This window comes from Gopherus flavomarginatus, chromosome 14 (assembly GCF_025201925.1).
Source record: "Gopherus flavomarginatus isolate rGopFla2 chromosome 14, rGopFla2.mat.asm, whole genome shotgun sequence".
In the NCBI taxonomy this organism is placed as follows: Eukaryota; Metazoa; Chordata; order Testudines; family Testudinidae; genus Gopherus; species Gopherus flavomarginatus.
In genome coordinates this window covers 13840183-13856923 of record NC_066630.1, presented here as the reverse complement: position 1 = coordinate 13856923, position 16741 = coordinate 13840183, and the positions used below count along the sequence as shown (strand labels likewise).

At 39.0% G+C, this 16741-nt stretch overlaps 1 protein-coding gene and 1 long non-coding RNA gene across 3 annotated transcripts in view; one reads left to right on the top strand and one right to left on the bottom strand.

Annotated features, from left to right (window-relative positions):
* LOC127034256 (uncharacterized) overlaps nucleotides 1–1022 on the top strand; it is a 33010-nt gene extending 31988 nt beyond the window's left edge. Inside the window, exon 3 of the long non-coding RNA XR_007769340.1 lies at nucleotides 940–1022. This is a non-coding gene — a long non-coding RNA (uncharacterized LOC127034256). The remainder of the gene's footprint in view (nucleotides 1–939) is intronic.
* ADAMTS18 (ADAM metallopeptidase with thrombospondin type 1 motif 18) overlaps nucleotides 1–16741 on the bottom strand; it is a 63987-nt gene that overhangs the window by 2812 nt on the left and 44434 nt on the right. For both annotated transcript variants that reach the window (XM_050922866.1, XM_050922867.1), the window contains 6 exons: nucleotides 14535–14676; nucleotides 13011–13137; nucleotides 8896–9097; nucleotides 4903–5094; nucleotides 4095–4307; nucleotides 2112–2259 (listed from right to left, as the gene is read on the bottom strand). In XM_050922866.1, coding sequence (XP_050778823.1) covers nucleotides 2112–2259; nucleotides 4095–4307; nucleotides 4903–5094; nucleotides 8896–9097; nucleotides 13011–13137; nucleotides 14535–14676 — 1024 coding nt within the window. The remainder of the gene's footprint in view (nucleotides 1–2111; nucleotides 2260–4094; nucleotides 4308–4902; nucleotides 5095–8895; nucleotides 9098–13010; nucleotides 13138–14534; nucleotides 14677–16741) is intronic.

Genomic DNA, 16741 nt, shown 5'->3' with positions numbered 1-16741 from the left:
TATGCAGAATGATGAGTGGAAAATTCTCACAGCACATTCTCCAACCCAGTCAGGCTCCTAAGTCACTTAGGGTAAATTTTAATAAGTGATTGAATCTCATTTTCAAAAGTGACTTAGGCATGTGGGAGCATTCACAATCAATGGAACATAACAGAAACCATGGCACGTAAGTCACTTTTGAAGATGGGATTTAGGCACTTGAAAAGAATTACTTTTAGGACCTAATCCAGAGACTGCTGAAGTCAACGGAAAGACTTCCATTGATTCCAGTTAGTATGGTCCCTCATTTTCATGAACGTCAATTTCTTTAAAAAATGCAGTTTTCCTTTTAAGATGCTCCAAGTATCTTGGATTTCCTGGCTATATGCTACAGTACCTGTTGCTGTCTCTGGCGGAGTGATGAAAATGAGAAAAAATTGCTAGAGGGGAGACCCAAATTGTCTAGCAGAGCATGATAACACTCCCTGAAACGTTTATTTCTTCTCCATGATCTCTCCCTAATGGCTCACAGAGCTGGAGCTATGTGGCTGTTAATTGAGAGTGATTTGCTTCCATGTGATTGCAGTATGGCTGGCCCCTTCTCCATGCATGGGTTTGGATGGAGCGTTAGAGAGCAGTGGAGAGATAATTGATCTCCAGAGTCTGAAGAACCAGTTACAAAACAGGGGAAAGAGCTTCTTACAGCTGTGGGGAGGAAGAGAAACTGGCCAAGACCAAAATGAATAACAGATACCAGCCCAGACATGAAATATGGCTGGGGGGAGGCATGTTGGGGGGTGATGGGTTTGCTATACCATGACAGAAAGTGATTTAATATATTCACAGAACAAATTCTGAAGCACAGCAGAACTTCCCAGAAGATTTGGAACTAATTTCTGAGTCTTTAGAACTGCTTAGTCACTTTTCAAAATCGTTCAGTTATTTACTTATCCCTTTTAGGCCTGATTCATCCATTCCTCCAACCCAGGCTGGTTGCAGCTGACTGATGAATCCTGAGGATGTACTTTGCACACCCCACAAATAAAACAGTATTGATATTATTTCTGTATCTGTCTTGCTTCTTGGGCTCATGCAGTATTATGTTTCCCAAAGGCCTGGTGCCTGACATATCAATGTGTTTTACAGATTTTCCACACACAGTGAAGCTCCAGGAGTCAAAATGGATGAGAGAGAATATTGTCTGATGGTTAGAGCAGGAGACAGGGAGTAAAAATGCCTGTGTTCTTGTGCAAGTGCTGCTATGACCTTACTTTAGGACCTGAAGAAAGTCAACTATGACCTGGCTCTGGTTTTTGTTTTTTTAACCAGGGCATCACCTCTATTTTCAGCTCCTATCTGTAAAATGGGTATAATAACACTAAAATTCCTTACCAGGGGTCTTTTGAGAATGAATGTTTGTAAAGTATTTTGGAATGCTGGGATGAATAGCACTGTAAGCTGGGCCTACAAGGCATAACTGGGCCATAAGTGACAGCTACAGGAAAAACTTCAGGGTTGTACATATTGAGTCTTACTTTTGTTATTATTCATCATGACTTGGGAGCCAAAGAGAGACAAATGGAAGAAAATTGAAGCTATGAGGGGCCTCTGCTCAGCAGCTGCAAGAACAGTTTGCCACTGCTCTACAGAAAAGTCACTATTTTAACTTTATGCCAATGTCTCTATAGGATGCTCCCATCAACAGAATTCACTGTAAGAGGGTGGAAGTTAAGGTAATGCACAGTGCAGCCTGATCTTTACTTAACCGGAGACAGAGAAACAGCTCAAACCTGAACTGCGCAAAAAAAAAAAAAAAAAAAAAAAAGGTACATATCCTTTATTATTCAACATGTTCCTGCTTTTAAAAATATCTGTCCATCTTGAACATATCAGATCTAGCAGTTAGCCCCTTATGTCTGCTTGTGAAAAGAGAGGTGATGCACTTCCGAATTTAATATATTACAGAGTGCAATGGGGATACTGAAAAATGTGGGATTTACACAGGAAGATATAACCCCCACACATTTATTCTGAGAACATACCTGGCAAAGATGATGTTTGTCAGGTTATACAATTTCAAGCAATCAAACCCACCATTGAATGTAATTCACAACGCAGTTTGGTGGTTTTACCTTTTTTCTCTGGAGCTGGGCAGAAGTTAGTATTGCAGGCTCTAGACACCACTGGTTTCTGATGTGGCAGACACCCAGTTGCTGGTTGCCCCTGCTGGAGGCACTGCACACTCCGGATTTGCACTCCCCCACCACACGTTACTGTACACTGCAGAAAAGGAAAGATGAGAAGCCACATTCTATAACACAGATGGTCTTCCAAGGCTCTTGAAAGTCAATGGAAAGACTATCCAGAGCTTTGGATGAGGCCTACAAATTGTAAAGAACCTAAGGGCCAAATTTTCAAAAGAGCTCAGCACCCACAGTCAGAGCCAGATTTTCAAGTGAGCTCAGCTTCCATTGAGCCACTAAAGCAAGTGCCAGATTTTCAAAAGAGCCCAGTATCCAACTTGCGCTGAACACCTCTGAAAATCCCGGTTACTTATTTAGGGATCTAAATGGGAGATGACTTTTGAAACTTGATTCTCTGGGCCCAGTTGTGCTGTCCCAACACAAGTAAAATTCCCACTGAACCCATAATTGTGGAAATAAAGTGAGTGAGTCTTTTACTTGCACGTGCTTCATGAAAAGTACGTCCTTAAGACAGATGTAATGGGTATATCTGATTACAACTGTCAGGCATACATTGTTGCAAGTATACAATGTTAAACGAATATGTGTCTCATAGATATGTGACTCATAATCTAGATAAGTTCCAGAAATACAGAAGCTTGGTTGCAAGAATGTAGAAACAAATACAGGTGATCCAGTAATTAATCATAGTATTTAAGGAATTCCAGACAATCTGTGCAGATGCTCTAATACTTGAGAATATAGATATGTAATGGTTCATCTATAGTGCACTTTCAAGAAGAGTGGAAAGATGGAGTTTGGAAATGGCATAGAATGTAGTGCAGCTGCAGCACATGTAAGAACATAAGAATGGCCATCTAGCCCAGTATCCTGTCTTCCAACAGTGACCAACACCAGATGCTTTACAGGGAACGAACAGAATAGGTAATCATCAAGTGATCCATCCCCTGCGCCCCATTCCCAGCGTCTGGCAGAGGCTAGGGACACCATAAGTAACCGATTAGATTCTTCAATTTTAGCATAAAGGAACTAGCTACACCAAAATGTAGTAATATGGAACCAGCTACATCATACCAAAATATCGGCATGGTCCAAGATTTTCTATGGATTATTGCCAGAAGCTAAGACTGGATAATGGGATTCATCACTTAATAATTGCCCTGTTCTTTTTATTCCCTCTGAAGCATCTGACTCCAGCCACTGTTGAAAGACAGGAAACTGGGCTAGATGGACCATTAGTTGACCCAGCATGGCCATTCTTATGTTCTTATGACTATATGCAGAAGACACCTGTGGGCTATCAACATTAAGATGCAACAGTCCCATTATGGCTGATTATACTATGTTCTAGCCCTCTCTTTGGAATTGCTGCACAACTCTGCATGGTTTGCTTGTGCAGTTTCTATGGACATTACCCATGATTCAGAAGGTGTTTCACCAAATACCCATGCTGTCTGCAAACTGGCTTCACCATGCCCCAGTGGACTTTTGGGACTGACTGCCTTACATACCAGCCATTCCAACCCACTGGTAACATTATGCCCTATTACCACGTTAGCCGAATGGGGCTGCATTGGATGTAATGGAGAACAGAATTTGGCCTGATATTTCTAACTTTGACATTAGCTGACTACAATGTGTGGTTGGGTTCAAAGAGGACTGAACTGGGATGGTTATTGGTCTGGTCATTAAGGGTACATTCACCCATGTGATGAATCTGAGGTTCTTCATTTCACAGTGACCAATAGTGGGAGAATAGTGTTAGATCTACCACACAGATAGGACTGTGCACTCCCTACTGACTCCATAAATGCCAAAAGAGAAAGTGGCATTGGGAATGGAAAGCACTGAGGTGGGAGAGAAAGGAGTAACCTACTCCAAATAACCCATGCTGACTTTTTTTTCTCATACCTGCTGCCAGGGTGAGGAGTACCATCCGGACACCATGCGGTATAGCCTCTGAAATGGACAAGCTCCTCTGTTACATGCTTCTTCTAGTTCTAGGTTTGATTTCTTTATGTTCCGACATCTTCGCTGAGGGAAAGTGATCCATTTTCCATGGAGGCTTTTCTCGCTGCACTTCATTTCCCGCTTTTTAATACCTGGGCCACAGGAGGCTGAGCACTGAAAAAACAAAGTGCATGCTTTTAAAATAATACATTGCTGTAAATTAATACCAGTTCCACTAAAGACTGGACAAACTTTTATGGAATATGAATGCATCGTGGAAAATAAAAACATAAGATCGTGGGAAAATGTTTCCATACTAGTATAAATTCTGCCATCTTGGAAACCACTGTGACACCAGGGGCAGTCTGGCATACACACTGACAGCAGGATACAGCCAAGTGTTTTGAGACACGTACATTTTCAAAATTGACTTTGCCTTAATCTTTAGATACCCAAATTGAAACACCTTAAAGGGAGGGAAGGTGCCCTAACACGTTCTGAAAATCAGGCCTCTCCAGGTGTTTTAAGTAGGGCACCTAAAAAGTAAGGTCCTAGAAATTACTAGTCTTTTTTAAAAATTAGACTATATTAGTTACAGTCAAAGCCCTTATAAATGTCTGATCCAGAGTTTGTATTTTCATCAGATCATGACCCTTACTGAATCCATGGCACTTTTTTTCTCTCATACGCTCCGTGCATGCCAGTGTTTCAGTACTCTTTTATGAACTCTGCAGAGAGCAAGTCAGTCATTCGGATTGTGGTACAGTACCTCACTCCAAGAAGAAACCACCCACTGGAGCCGATCGTTTTTGGGACATCGTCCTAGTACACAGATCTGTTGGGATTCTGGCTTGGGATCTCTGCTGCACATACTTTCTGGTAAGATTTTCAGCTTGGAAGGGCTGGTGCTTTTGCAGTGGACATCCCGTTTCTTAATGCCTCTCCCACAGGTCTTTGAACACTTTGGCAGAAAGAAATATTCATTTGAGTTTGGGGCACTTAAAATTGACATTTTTGTATTTACAGCAGAACACAGAAGCCATAATGAATCTTATCTGTAGCCACTGCTGTTAACTTAAACCTGTAATTCTATTATGGAAAATGTAATGTAATAAACATACTTCTGTGGCATTTTTCATTTTTCAAACCTGGAGTTAAACATTTTATTGTGTAGCCTTAACTAACCCTCACAGCCCTCTAGTAAGGAAGATAAGCATTCTCTGTTCTATACATGAGGAACTGAAGCAGAAAGAGATTCTCTCAGCCCCTGGCAACACAGAGGGGCTGAAATCTGGCCCTAATAACCCACCTGAGAATCCCTCCAGTGCAAGGAGCTCTCAGCAAGTGTAAAGCTACACTAGTGGGTTCCTATGTTACCCAAACCCACCCTGGCATAGAGGATGGGAGGAGGGAGATGGCAGCTGTACTCTTCCAATTCTCAATTAGTGTTTGGGCCCTTCAGGGCCACAGCCAGCTACTCCAATTTATGCTAGGGCCAGCGCTAGTCAAAGCCACAAAGCAAGTTATTTGGCAAAGCCATGACTGGAACTTGGGACATTTTGGCTGTGGTTAGAAAACATTATAAATATTGAGTTATTATTATTTTTTTATTTGTTACTATGCTGATTTAAAATCTAAAATATGCATTTTGTGGCTGAAACAAAATGCACCAACTGAATATATTCTAGAGCAGAAATTGCAGAATTGTGAAAGTCCTGAGATAACTGCAGATTTCCTACCATCCTGTACTTTGTTATTTTTTTACCAGAGTTCATTAGGTTAGTAATATGCATGTAAAAGCCTGTGTACTGTGCTACCAAAGTGCATATTATGGACATTTTTAAAACATTCTATCCAAACTCAGTGCACAGAAACCTGTGCTCGCTGAAAAGCTTGGATTTGTGGTCTTCCCATAAACTGAGCTGCGTTCTCCCTGTCTGTCTGTGAAGAGATTTGACATTATGAGGGATACACTTTTATGTATTTATTTAAAGTTTGCAACATGATAGACGGAGGCTGAGCTTTTCAGAGAGACCTAAAGAAGTTATGTGCCCAACTGCCATTATATTTTGATAGGAGTTTTGCCTAATTTTTTAAAATGTCTTTGGAAATCCCAAAGCAAAACAGCAAATTCACAGATGTATAGCAAAGGGGGAAAGATTGGCTTTTTCTTTTTGCTTCTGTATGATGTAAAAGAAAATCTGAATGGTTCTCAAGCCCTTCCCACCCCTCCTTCTTGCCCCAAAGAAAAGCTATTTTCATATCTGTTTTTCACATTAAAAATTCAGGTCCTGAATAACCTTGATGAATGCATGACAATGAGATGACAATATCAAAGCCAAAAGTAAAAGATGAATAACTGAGAAGGGAAAGGTATCTTTAGTCCCACTCTTCGATTTTTTTATCTTTGTGGATAACTGTTTAGCATCAATAACTAATGAATACTGTAGACAAAGGAAGACTTTGTTAAAGACTGAACACCCCAAACCTTCATTAAGATATCAGAGATACATTCTGTAAGACTCCCAGCTGGTGGTGGTAGTGGGGAACTAGAATTGACACTTTTATTTCTAAGAAAAAGATGTAGAAACAAACCATTTACAAAATAGTTCTACAAATACAAAACCTTTTAACACACCTTTTGATGTTTGATACCTTTGTGTTTATAAATATTTTTCTTTGGTCTCAGGACCAAAGCTAAATAAAGTTTTAAACTTAATTGCTTTTAGATTATTCAAAGAGAGAAGAGCATTATTATTTTTAAAATTAAGATAAATTACAAGTTTACAGTATATTTGTCCTGTCTCCCAGTTGGGATGCCTGTATGTTAAGAGACTGAAAAGGGTAAAAAGATAGAGTAATTGGACTGAGCATAGTGAAGTTACATCAGCATAAAACCAGAGTACTGCAGGGTAAATCAGACCCAATATCTTTATATCTATCTGAAAAGCCAAATGGATCTAACTTTGCAGTATCATTCAGAAGAGCCACTACATTTAACCATTGGCTCATCTGATCTTGCATAAATGCAGTTTTTGGCAGTTTCCAATCCAGTGTCACCAACTTGTATGATAACTGGTGATTTTTCTTAAAGAACCGGTTGCTGGAGCTGCATGAATACATGCAGAGCTCAGCTTTAATTTTTTTAATAAAGAAAGTTTCTAGACTCATGGTTTCAGAGGAAAGCACGAAAAGGTGATATCCATATACCTTAAAGTCTCAGAAACCTCTATCATATATTTTGCCAATTGGGGAATTGTGTACATGTGGACCAATTTCCTTCTCAACTCATTGCAGGGACTCAATTTAAGTCATGTTGGATGATATTTTATTTCCTTTACTTTTGTTTATGTAACTGCAAACTTTGTTAGTGTTGAAAACATTGTCCATATTCTTTAAAATTTTAGCCATATCTGATTTCATAACCTCGTGCAACAGTGAATCCCAAGAGATTTGCCTATACACTGAAAAGCAAATAGTAATTCCTTTTGACTGTTTTAATACTACAGCCCACTGAGTAGCTTTGTTCTTCTTGTGCAATGTGATAGGATAATGAGAAGTTCTGGTCTCCTTAAAAGGCATTATATCCTCTGTGGCAGTGACCACCTAGATCCAGTCCTCTCTAACTCTCACAAAGAGTACTAGAATTAAAAAACAGTAGTTTTTACAACAGATTTCTATTACTCTTGTAGCTCATTAAATGAAAACAGAAGAACTTAAAATGGACTTTGCTTCTTTTGACATTGGTCCACAGTGTCAGTTCCCACGTCAGTTCATTTATTCTTAAATTAACACTCACTATGTGCCAGCACCAGCATCACTGCAAAAATAGCAGAAATGAGTTATTAACTTCAGAGTGTTCATGCTTTTCATACATTTCTGAAAAAGGGTGTGTACACACAGAAATGTCCCTGGGGGCCCACTGCTACTGACTTATGCCACTAATAGTAATTTACTGCACTACTAAATTACTTACTTGGAATGGGCTACACTAACAAAAGTAAATATGTGATTACTACACGTATAATTGAGTAAAACATAACTTCATCTGCCCACATTTAAAAAATGCGTGTGCACTCGTGCCATTCTAACCTCATTCTTTTTCCATTAGTGGTACCTCTGTTGATACACCTCTACCCCGTTATAATGCCACTCGATATAACATGAAGTCGGATATAACGCGATAAAGCAGCGCTCTGGGGGGGCGGGGCTGCGTGCTCCGGCGGATCAAATCAAGTTCGATATAACGCAGTTTCACCTATAATGCAGTAAGATTTTTTGGCTCCTGAGGACAGCGTTATATCGAGGTAGAGGTGTATTCCTTCTCTGAGAAATGTTAATATTGCTGTATGAACTAATGTCAGAAAGGGGAGGAAGGTGGGGTCTATGACTTTAAGGAAACCAGAGTATTATCCTTCAGAAAACCAGAGAATCCTGTGGCTGTGTTTATGGGTACTAGGAAGCTCCTCCTTTTCCCTCCACAGATTGTGGGACAAATCCCAAATTAGGGTAGGCAGGTGCAAGTCCATGCATCCACTTATACTAGCCATGCTTTGATTCTTTTAGTAAGGTCGCTATCTAAAAACAAATTAGATTGTTCTTATTATTTTCCTACACAGACCTTCCAAAGTAGGCAGGATACAACTATGTGAAGAAAACTATTCTGTACACGTTCACTTCAGCTACTTCTGTCACTGGACTCAGTACCAATATTGCTATTACTTTGGCAAAAGAAAACATTTTGACTATTTCTCTAAATTACCTGAGACCATGGTCCAGGGCTCCATTCAGGTGGGCAGTCTTGGGTATTACATATCTGTACTTGGGCTGGAGTGCTGACTGGACAAAGAGAATGTGCTACCACCTCTTCCTTTTGAAAAGTCTTCTGGACACATTGAACTGGGCGACTTTGTTGCCCTCCATCACAAGACTTGCTGCATACACTCCATTCACCTGTCGACCAGCTTACAGGAGAGAATAAATTTATTTCTTACAAGCACATGGTTTATAATGCACCCTGTATAATCAGTATAGCAAGGACTAAGTTCAAATGTAAAATCCAATCTATTCAATCCATTTGACTGGTGTTGCCGTTAGATAATTTGACAAGATTCCTGTGCAAGACTCATGCAATCTATTTGCAAAGAACACTTTGAAGTGCAACAAGAATAAATTTTGCAGCCCTTGCTCAGGAAAAACTCCCAGTAATTATTATTTTTATTTGCAGTGTGGCAATGCTCTAAAGTTCAATAAGGATTAAGGATCCTATTATGCTAGACGCTGTACAACCATATGGAGAGAAACATTCCCTGCCCCAAATAGTGTTTAATCTAATATGAAACAAGACACAACATGTGAGTGCAACAAACAGAAGGAGAGAAGAGAGGAACAAAGGGCACGCTAAAATCTCGTGCTGTTACACAGGTGAATATTGTGGAACTTGGTGGGTTCCAGCCATGTTCTGTTTTAGCTGATGGTGAGACTTCCAGCAGGAGCAGCCAGAGAGAGGGACACGTTATGGTTGAGTAAAACAGGTCAGATGTGACCAGGTAGAGATATTAGTTGAAGGCTTGCGAGCAAATGGAAAGAGAAGAAGGAGACCAAGGACAAAACCTTGTGAAACCCTAAAAAAGTGTAGGAAAAGAAAGAGAGGACCTACCCAAACAGACTCTGAAGGAGAAGCCAGGATGGCAGACGGAGAACACTAAGGACCAAATTTTCAAAAGCACCGTTTTGCAGATGCTCATCCTCCATGCATGCAACCCCCAATGTATAAACACATGGAGGCTAATGCACATGGACCTACGTGTATTCTTGGTGCTGCCCAATTCTAGTCTTCCTCTCAATTGTTATCTTGTCTTTGCTTTGGATAATAAATCTGTTTACAAAGTTCTGTGGATCTTTAAAATAAAGCAAGAAAAAAATGGCTTGCTAAATTCAACAACCCTGTCATTAGAGTTCAGAGGATTTAGATGATGTCCTGAGACAAATATTTTTGGCAGCTTAACCAGCAAGATTATCTGAAATCTAAATAAAACAATATCAAATTAACCAGCTGACTACTACTGGCCAAATATATCCTCCAATCACCCGACAAGGTTCACTGATGCATATTGTCACTTAAAATCACATAGCGTCCTCAGACGTATTGCTGAACTGCACAGTCGGGGTTCACTTTGGAAAATGAGTAATATTCTTTGTAGTACAGTGGCAACTAGAGTGCAGAGCCCCATTGTGCTAGGCATACAACATATAGCAAAGAGACAGTCCCTGTCCCAAAGAGCTCACAAAGACTATTGACAGCAGGTGGATGCAACAAACAGATGGCGAGAGCACAATGAAACATATAAACAAATCCTCTGCCTATGGGAGAACCATGAACTGATCCAATCAACTTAATGAGTCTTCAAAACCTTCTCCCAATGTCAAGCACTGAAATTAAACTGAATCTTTTAAAACAGGAATTCTCACACTTTTTCATTATATGACCTATAGAGATCGTCCCTTTTAATTCACAACTGCATGGGCCACCAACTCTCCCATGCACTATCACAACACAAGCCCTATGGCAACCAGAGCAGCTGCTTATATCAAACAGAAAGTATTTGAACTCTTATAACTATGTGGAAGTTGAGCACCATTCACTGGACTGTATTTCAGATCTGCGTGAAATCAAAATTAATTTGCATGTTTAAAAATGTGTGACGCCTCCCTTGGAAGATTTCCTCTGGGAAAAGAAGAATTCTTGAGTCACAATCCAGATTTGTAGGTACCAAAAGCTGTGGGAAGTTTAAAGCTACCAAATCTAAGGACAAAGGAATTTTAACACATATATCATGCACCTTAGGCATTCCATACAATTTCAGGACTGTGGTGGTCTGCTGCTGTTGGACTAAATATGGAAACGGATCTGGAAAGCTTGGAAGGCTTTTCTAAGGAAGCAATAAAGAAACATGGAGATTGCCTTTTAACTCTCTCTAGTGGGAATCTGAAAAACCTGAGACCTTCATCCTGCTTAACAACCTGCTTTCACTCAGCCTGGATTTCTCTCTGCTTTTTGACAATAGCATTGTCAGGAAATAAATGTTTGGGTTTTTTTTCAAATTGGGAAAATAATATAACACTTATTTCAAGTAAATCTAGTCAATACTAGGAGTCAAGAACTGTCTTCTCCTTGGTAGCCTACCTTGAAACATATGCTTCTGGAAAAGTCTTGGTTCTAATCAATTCTATATGTTTTAATTAGTTATACTAATGGTACTAATCAGTTTGATAGGTAAACTAACCAAAAAGAAATAGTTAGTTTTAAAAGCCTACATACAGTAGGTGTCTAGAAAATCTACCTTTTCATATGGAAGAGTGCAATAAACCTGCTTTATGCCCTCTTGTAAACTGCTATTTTCCAAGAGTATCTTGGCTATGTTTCAAGAGCATCGTCCATTAATTCAAATAAGCTCAATAATTATGACTAGATTTGGCAGCCCTTCACTCCAATCATAATAGTATGCAATTCCGACACCTCTGTGTATTCTTACTGCATTAACTGAGTAGTCATTTTATTCCTTCTCATATTAATGAGCCTTTGTTCTCACTGTGCAGTAAAGATTTGTCCTTGAACCTTAAAGTTTTGTCTTCTTTTTTTATGTCATGTCAATATCATGTTGACTTAAATGATAAGTAAGATACATTTGTCCTTCTCTCTTGCCTATTATGCCTACCCAATTTATATATGTTTTATTTGCTGCTTACCACTTGTTATTCTTTGATTTCTCAATAAATATCTGGGCATTTACAGCATGAGTGGATTGGAAGCTATTGCACACTAACATTATGGCCTACATCCTCAAATGATATAATCTCCACTGAGCTCAAGGGAGCTATTTTCACCAGCTGAAGATATGGCCCTATACATAGCTCAAATATGCATTTAGTGGATGCCAAATATTCTGAAGTTTGTGTTCTGTGTTATGCTACAAAACAATCTATTAAAATTCATCAACTCTCCATCTTAAACTACTGAATCCGAGAATATCAATTTAATGCAGCATGAACAAATGATGATACTGTATGTCAAAAATGTTTTTTTATTCACCATTAATTCTTATTAGCAGTATGTATGACATACTAGCTTCAAAGGAAATGGAAAGCTCATTAATAGTAAGGCAGTTGCATACGTGGCCCTGTTGCACGATTAAAATAAATGTTATATTTTAGAAACGTTATATGACGACAATGCCAAGTCAAAATTAAGGCATTTATAAATAACTAAAAATGACTGTTGGAAACATCAGAGATTATTTTTTCCGTCTATAAGAAATTGAGCCCATTGGATAAAAATACATTTGGCAGAAGATAAGTCATATACAAACAGATTTTGTTTGGTTAGGAAGATTACTTAAAATTAGTATTCAGACAATAGTGTGGCTAAAGCAACCCAAAGAAACTGCTGAAGCAGGCATATGAGGCTCTCACGTGATACTCTACCGCTATTTAAACCTTATCTCTATTTTTTTGTGCCTCTACTGTATAATTTGCCATTTGGATTTAATGTCCTGTGTTATAATTTTAAATTTTTGCAGGAAATTTCAAACGATTACTGGACCACTTTTAAGGGTGTTAAATTTATTACAAACTATAGACTTTAACTAAAACAAGGCCATTCCACAGTGCAAATCTTTTTGACATATCCCACCAACATATTCCTGGATAGGGAAACAAATCCCATTAAATTTCACTTCACTAAATGTGCTGAGTTCATATAACAATCATGGCTGTGGAAGGTACAGCCAATTAGCGGGATATACAGTTCTATGTGCCTATCAGAAAGTATGGCAAACACAAACACATAGTAACGCTACAGGAATAAATAACACTTACAATGCTGGGCAGGGATTAGCATTGCATAGTTTTGTTTCAGTTAAAGGCTTTGTCCTTGGGCCACAAAAGGAGGAATTAACTCGTGTACGATGATCTTGTAAACAAATAGCTTTTGCTGTAATGTGCCCTAAGGAAATATCAAAAAAATATACAATAAAATAAATTATTACATTTTCTCCTTATATTTAGGGTATTAGTGTAGAAGGTTAAATAATGTAGACCAGACTCATCCCTAGTACAATTCCATGGATATCAGTGGAGTAACATGGGTGGGGCCAATTTGGCCACTTGTATTAATGTTAATTCACTTTTCTGCAATATAGGTGTGACGACTGCCACTGAAGTCAGATATAACATTTTTATGACAAACATTGCATTGGCAGAATTTAAAACCACAGGTAGATAGCTGCAAAATGTAAGACTCAAATACAAAGCCACTCTTTGAGTTCCAGCTACCTGCAGAAACGAGCAGAGAAAATTCTTAGAGCTTTTCTCGAGTGTTTAGAAACTGTCCATCAAACCCTTTTGTCAACTTTTTATTCTACCTTTATAGCTATCTTTACATTCTTTGAGACTGCTGTTCCTAGTGCATATCTACTTTGAACCATGTTTGCTGGAAAAGTCAACTGGGAGCTTTCCCTATGAGTTCAACATATTAAGAGTTAATCATAGAAAAACTGCATTTGTCTGACCCCAACCATTTGGAACTTCAGGGCCTTCTGAATTGATGAAGCAGTTCTGACACACACTCTGGTAAATGTGCAAAACAGCTGTATGCTCTTGTTTGCATGTGAATTTATTCTGAGCCAAAGTCTTCTCACCCTACTTCACACAAATAAACCCCGCTGACACTTTCTGTGGAACATACACTAGGATCATTCCATATACAGATAGTTCATTGATTTGGGGGTTGCAAATGATTTAAGAGCATTCCATAGATTTACTTTTTTATACTTCACATACAATCCATGGGCACAACAAAGAGAAATCTGGGAAATACAGAGACATTTCTGGCTACTGCTATCTATTTTTTAAACAGAGATTTTACCCGTATGCTACTCTCAGGGGGGCCGATTCTGATACCCTTACTCATGCTGAATAGCACCTTACTCCATGAGTAGTTCCACTGATTTGTTGGTAAATATGTCAATGAAACTTACAAAATATTTACATGAGCCTCGCTTAGATTTTTTTTCTACCTGTTCTCCCATGCCTATTGCCTGTCTCAACTCTTTGTCCCAGAATTAGGTTTAATGACAGAATTTCCAGGATTTAGAAAAAATAAATAAATGTATAATAAAATATTTCCTGGAAAACAAGAGAAAAAGTTTATCATTCAGTTACATGGACTTTCAGAGCTAAACTCTGATGAATTCAGCTATTTGGGATTAAATTTACACATGCTCTATATTGCCTTCTGAACATGATGTTTTAGACCTTTACAAAGCTACAGAGATTTGGAGTGGAGTGTGTTTTAAAAAGGAATGAAAGAAAGAAAGGATGGGATGTAGGAGAACTACCTACCCCCGCCACAGGAAGCTGAGCAGTCTGACTGCACTGTCACCCAGGAGTAGCTATGTCTTTTGGCAGATGTCTTGTTCTCATTGATGATCTTGGGGAATGTGTATTCCCAAGCAATACCTGGATTTTTGCCTTGTAACAGGATCTAAAGAGTTTAGGGGGAAAAAGAGGGGAATTAAAAATATGCAAATTCTGGAATTCCTAAGGTAGCTGAGAATGTTTAAAGATGTCTGTATGGAGTATTTTTATACGTTACATATCTGAAAGAGTATTCAGAACTAACTCCTGCAGATAAATGTACCTTTGTAACACTGAAATGTCCTGGTTCCAATAGTGGTGTGATATGGCCAAACCTTGGCGGGGATGGCACTTCATGTAACAGGGAACACAGTGGAATAGTGCACGAAATGTGGGCCATGAGTCAGCACCCTTGAAAGTCAATGGAAAGAGTCCATTGAGTTCAGTGGAAGTCAGATCAGGTTCAGGAAGTGGAAATAGCATCTGCTGGTATGAGGTGGCACCAAGAGCACCATGACAAATATTTTTCTCAGTATGGTCTTGCCCCACATGTTCCTTGGCTACTCAGAATAAATGCCTCTTTAAAACATGGATCCCTGAATCCACTGGGGCTCTGTACAGGTACTGGACTCTTCTTGTGGTGATTCAGCTGCTTGCTTGAGGCCACAGGCTCTGACGCTGGGTGAAACTCCGTGTCCTGTGCTATGCAGGATGTTAAGCTAGCTGATCCTTTCCAGCATTGAACTCCAATTCAGCAAGGCATTTAAGTCCCATTGCTTCAGTGCTAAATTCCTTGCTGAAATAGAGTCTGAGTAAATGACGGAGGAATGTGGGTGAGGGTTGGAGTCGATGTGGTTGAAGATGTCTCTCTTGCTTCTGGATCCTGGGGACACAAAATAGCTATTTTGCTGCTACACAGGTACTCCTGCATGCTTATAGTCACACAGTAAATCCACAGCAAATGCAGTTGCTGGTGAGAAGTCTGTGCGGCAGAGGGCGATTGAAGTCAATGGAGCTATGACAATTACACTCACCAAGGATCTGCCCAAGTATGTCTAAGATGGGGAAGTCTGTATCGCTCCCTTGTGCATTGGCATATCACCCATCCTATTTTTGGTCTGGGAAGATCTGGCCCACAGTAGACATTTTATAGAAAACATGTCTTTGATTATAATAATGCAGTGGCCACTTCATTCAGGTGGTCTGGCTGCTGGTGGTGCTCCTCGATGTGTGTTTTCACTATATTTAATATATTACTGGTGAATTACATTGCACCTTTCATGGGAACAACTTCCTAAAATTTACTGCAGTCATTCCAACAACAACAACAAAAATTGCAAGCTTCATAAAAGCCTGACACATATTTGAACTCAAATTTGAACTGAAGCAGAAATTTCCATTTTATAACATTTCTTTTAGATAGAGGAGTTTTGGCAGCTAAAATACACTAATATCCATGTTCAATAGAAACTGTGCCTCATATGTAATACTTCTAAAATTACAGTGTTCTATTAAGTTTTACTCCTTGAACAATATGGCCATTACAATGATATGGAGCAGGTGCAGTCCATTCACCTCCTAACCACAGTTTTTGATAAGCGTTACAGTTTAAAATAGGATTCCAGTCTATGTTAATAACTTACTTCAGGGACATTAGTGAAATATAGTGGGCAGTCAGTATCACCAAATGTCTGCACAAGTAGATCTATGTAGGTAGAAGTCACTGCTAAACAGAGGGGTTTCAAAAATCAGCAGCAAACTTTCATTTTATCTTTTATGATCAAGAGCAACATAATAAATTTTTAAAAGCAGTCAAGGGATTTAAACTATTCTGAAAATGTATATATTGGAAAAAAGAAATGACCCATGACAGTGAAAAAATTAGAAGAAATGTACATGAACTCCAGTGCAATAACGCTGAACATATGAAGGATCTGGACAGAGTGCTATTTAAATCTGCAGAAAAAAAATGGATGATATATTTTGCATTGCTACTAGCCAGACATTTTATTTCATCCTGTGAATCTTGATTTTGATCCAAACTGGGAATATAGGAGTTCAGGTCTGTAACAGGCAAAATATATTCATCCAGCAGAATAATAGCATACTCTGGTTTATTGCAAGATTCAGATACAAAACACCTAATACTCAGATGAGTTTACGTTTGGGTATTTTATGTGAAACCAGTGGTG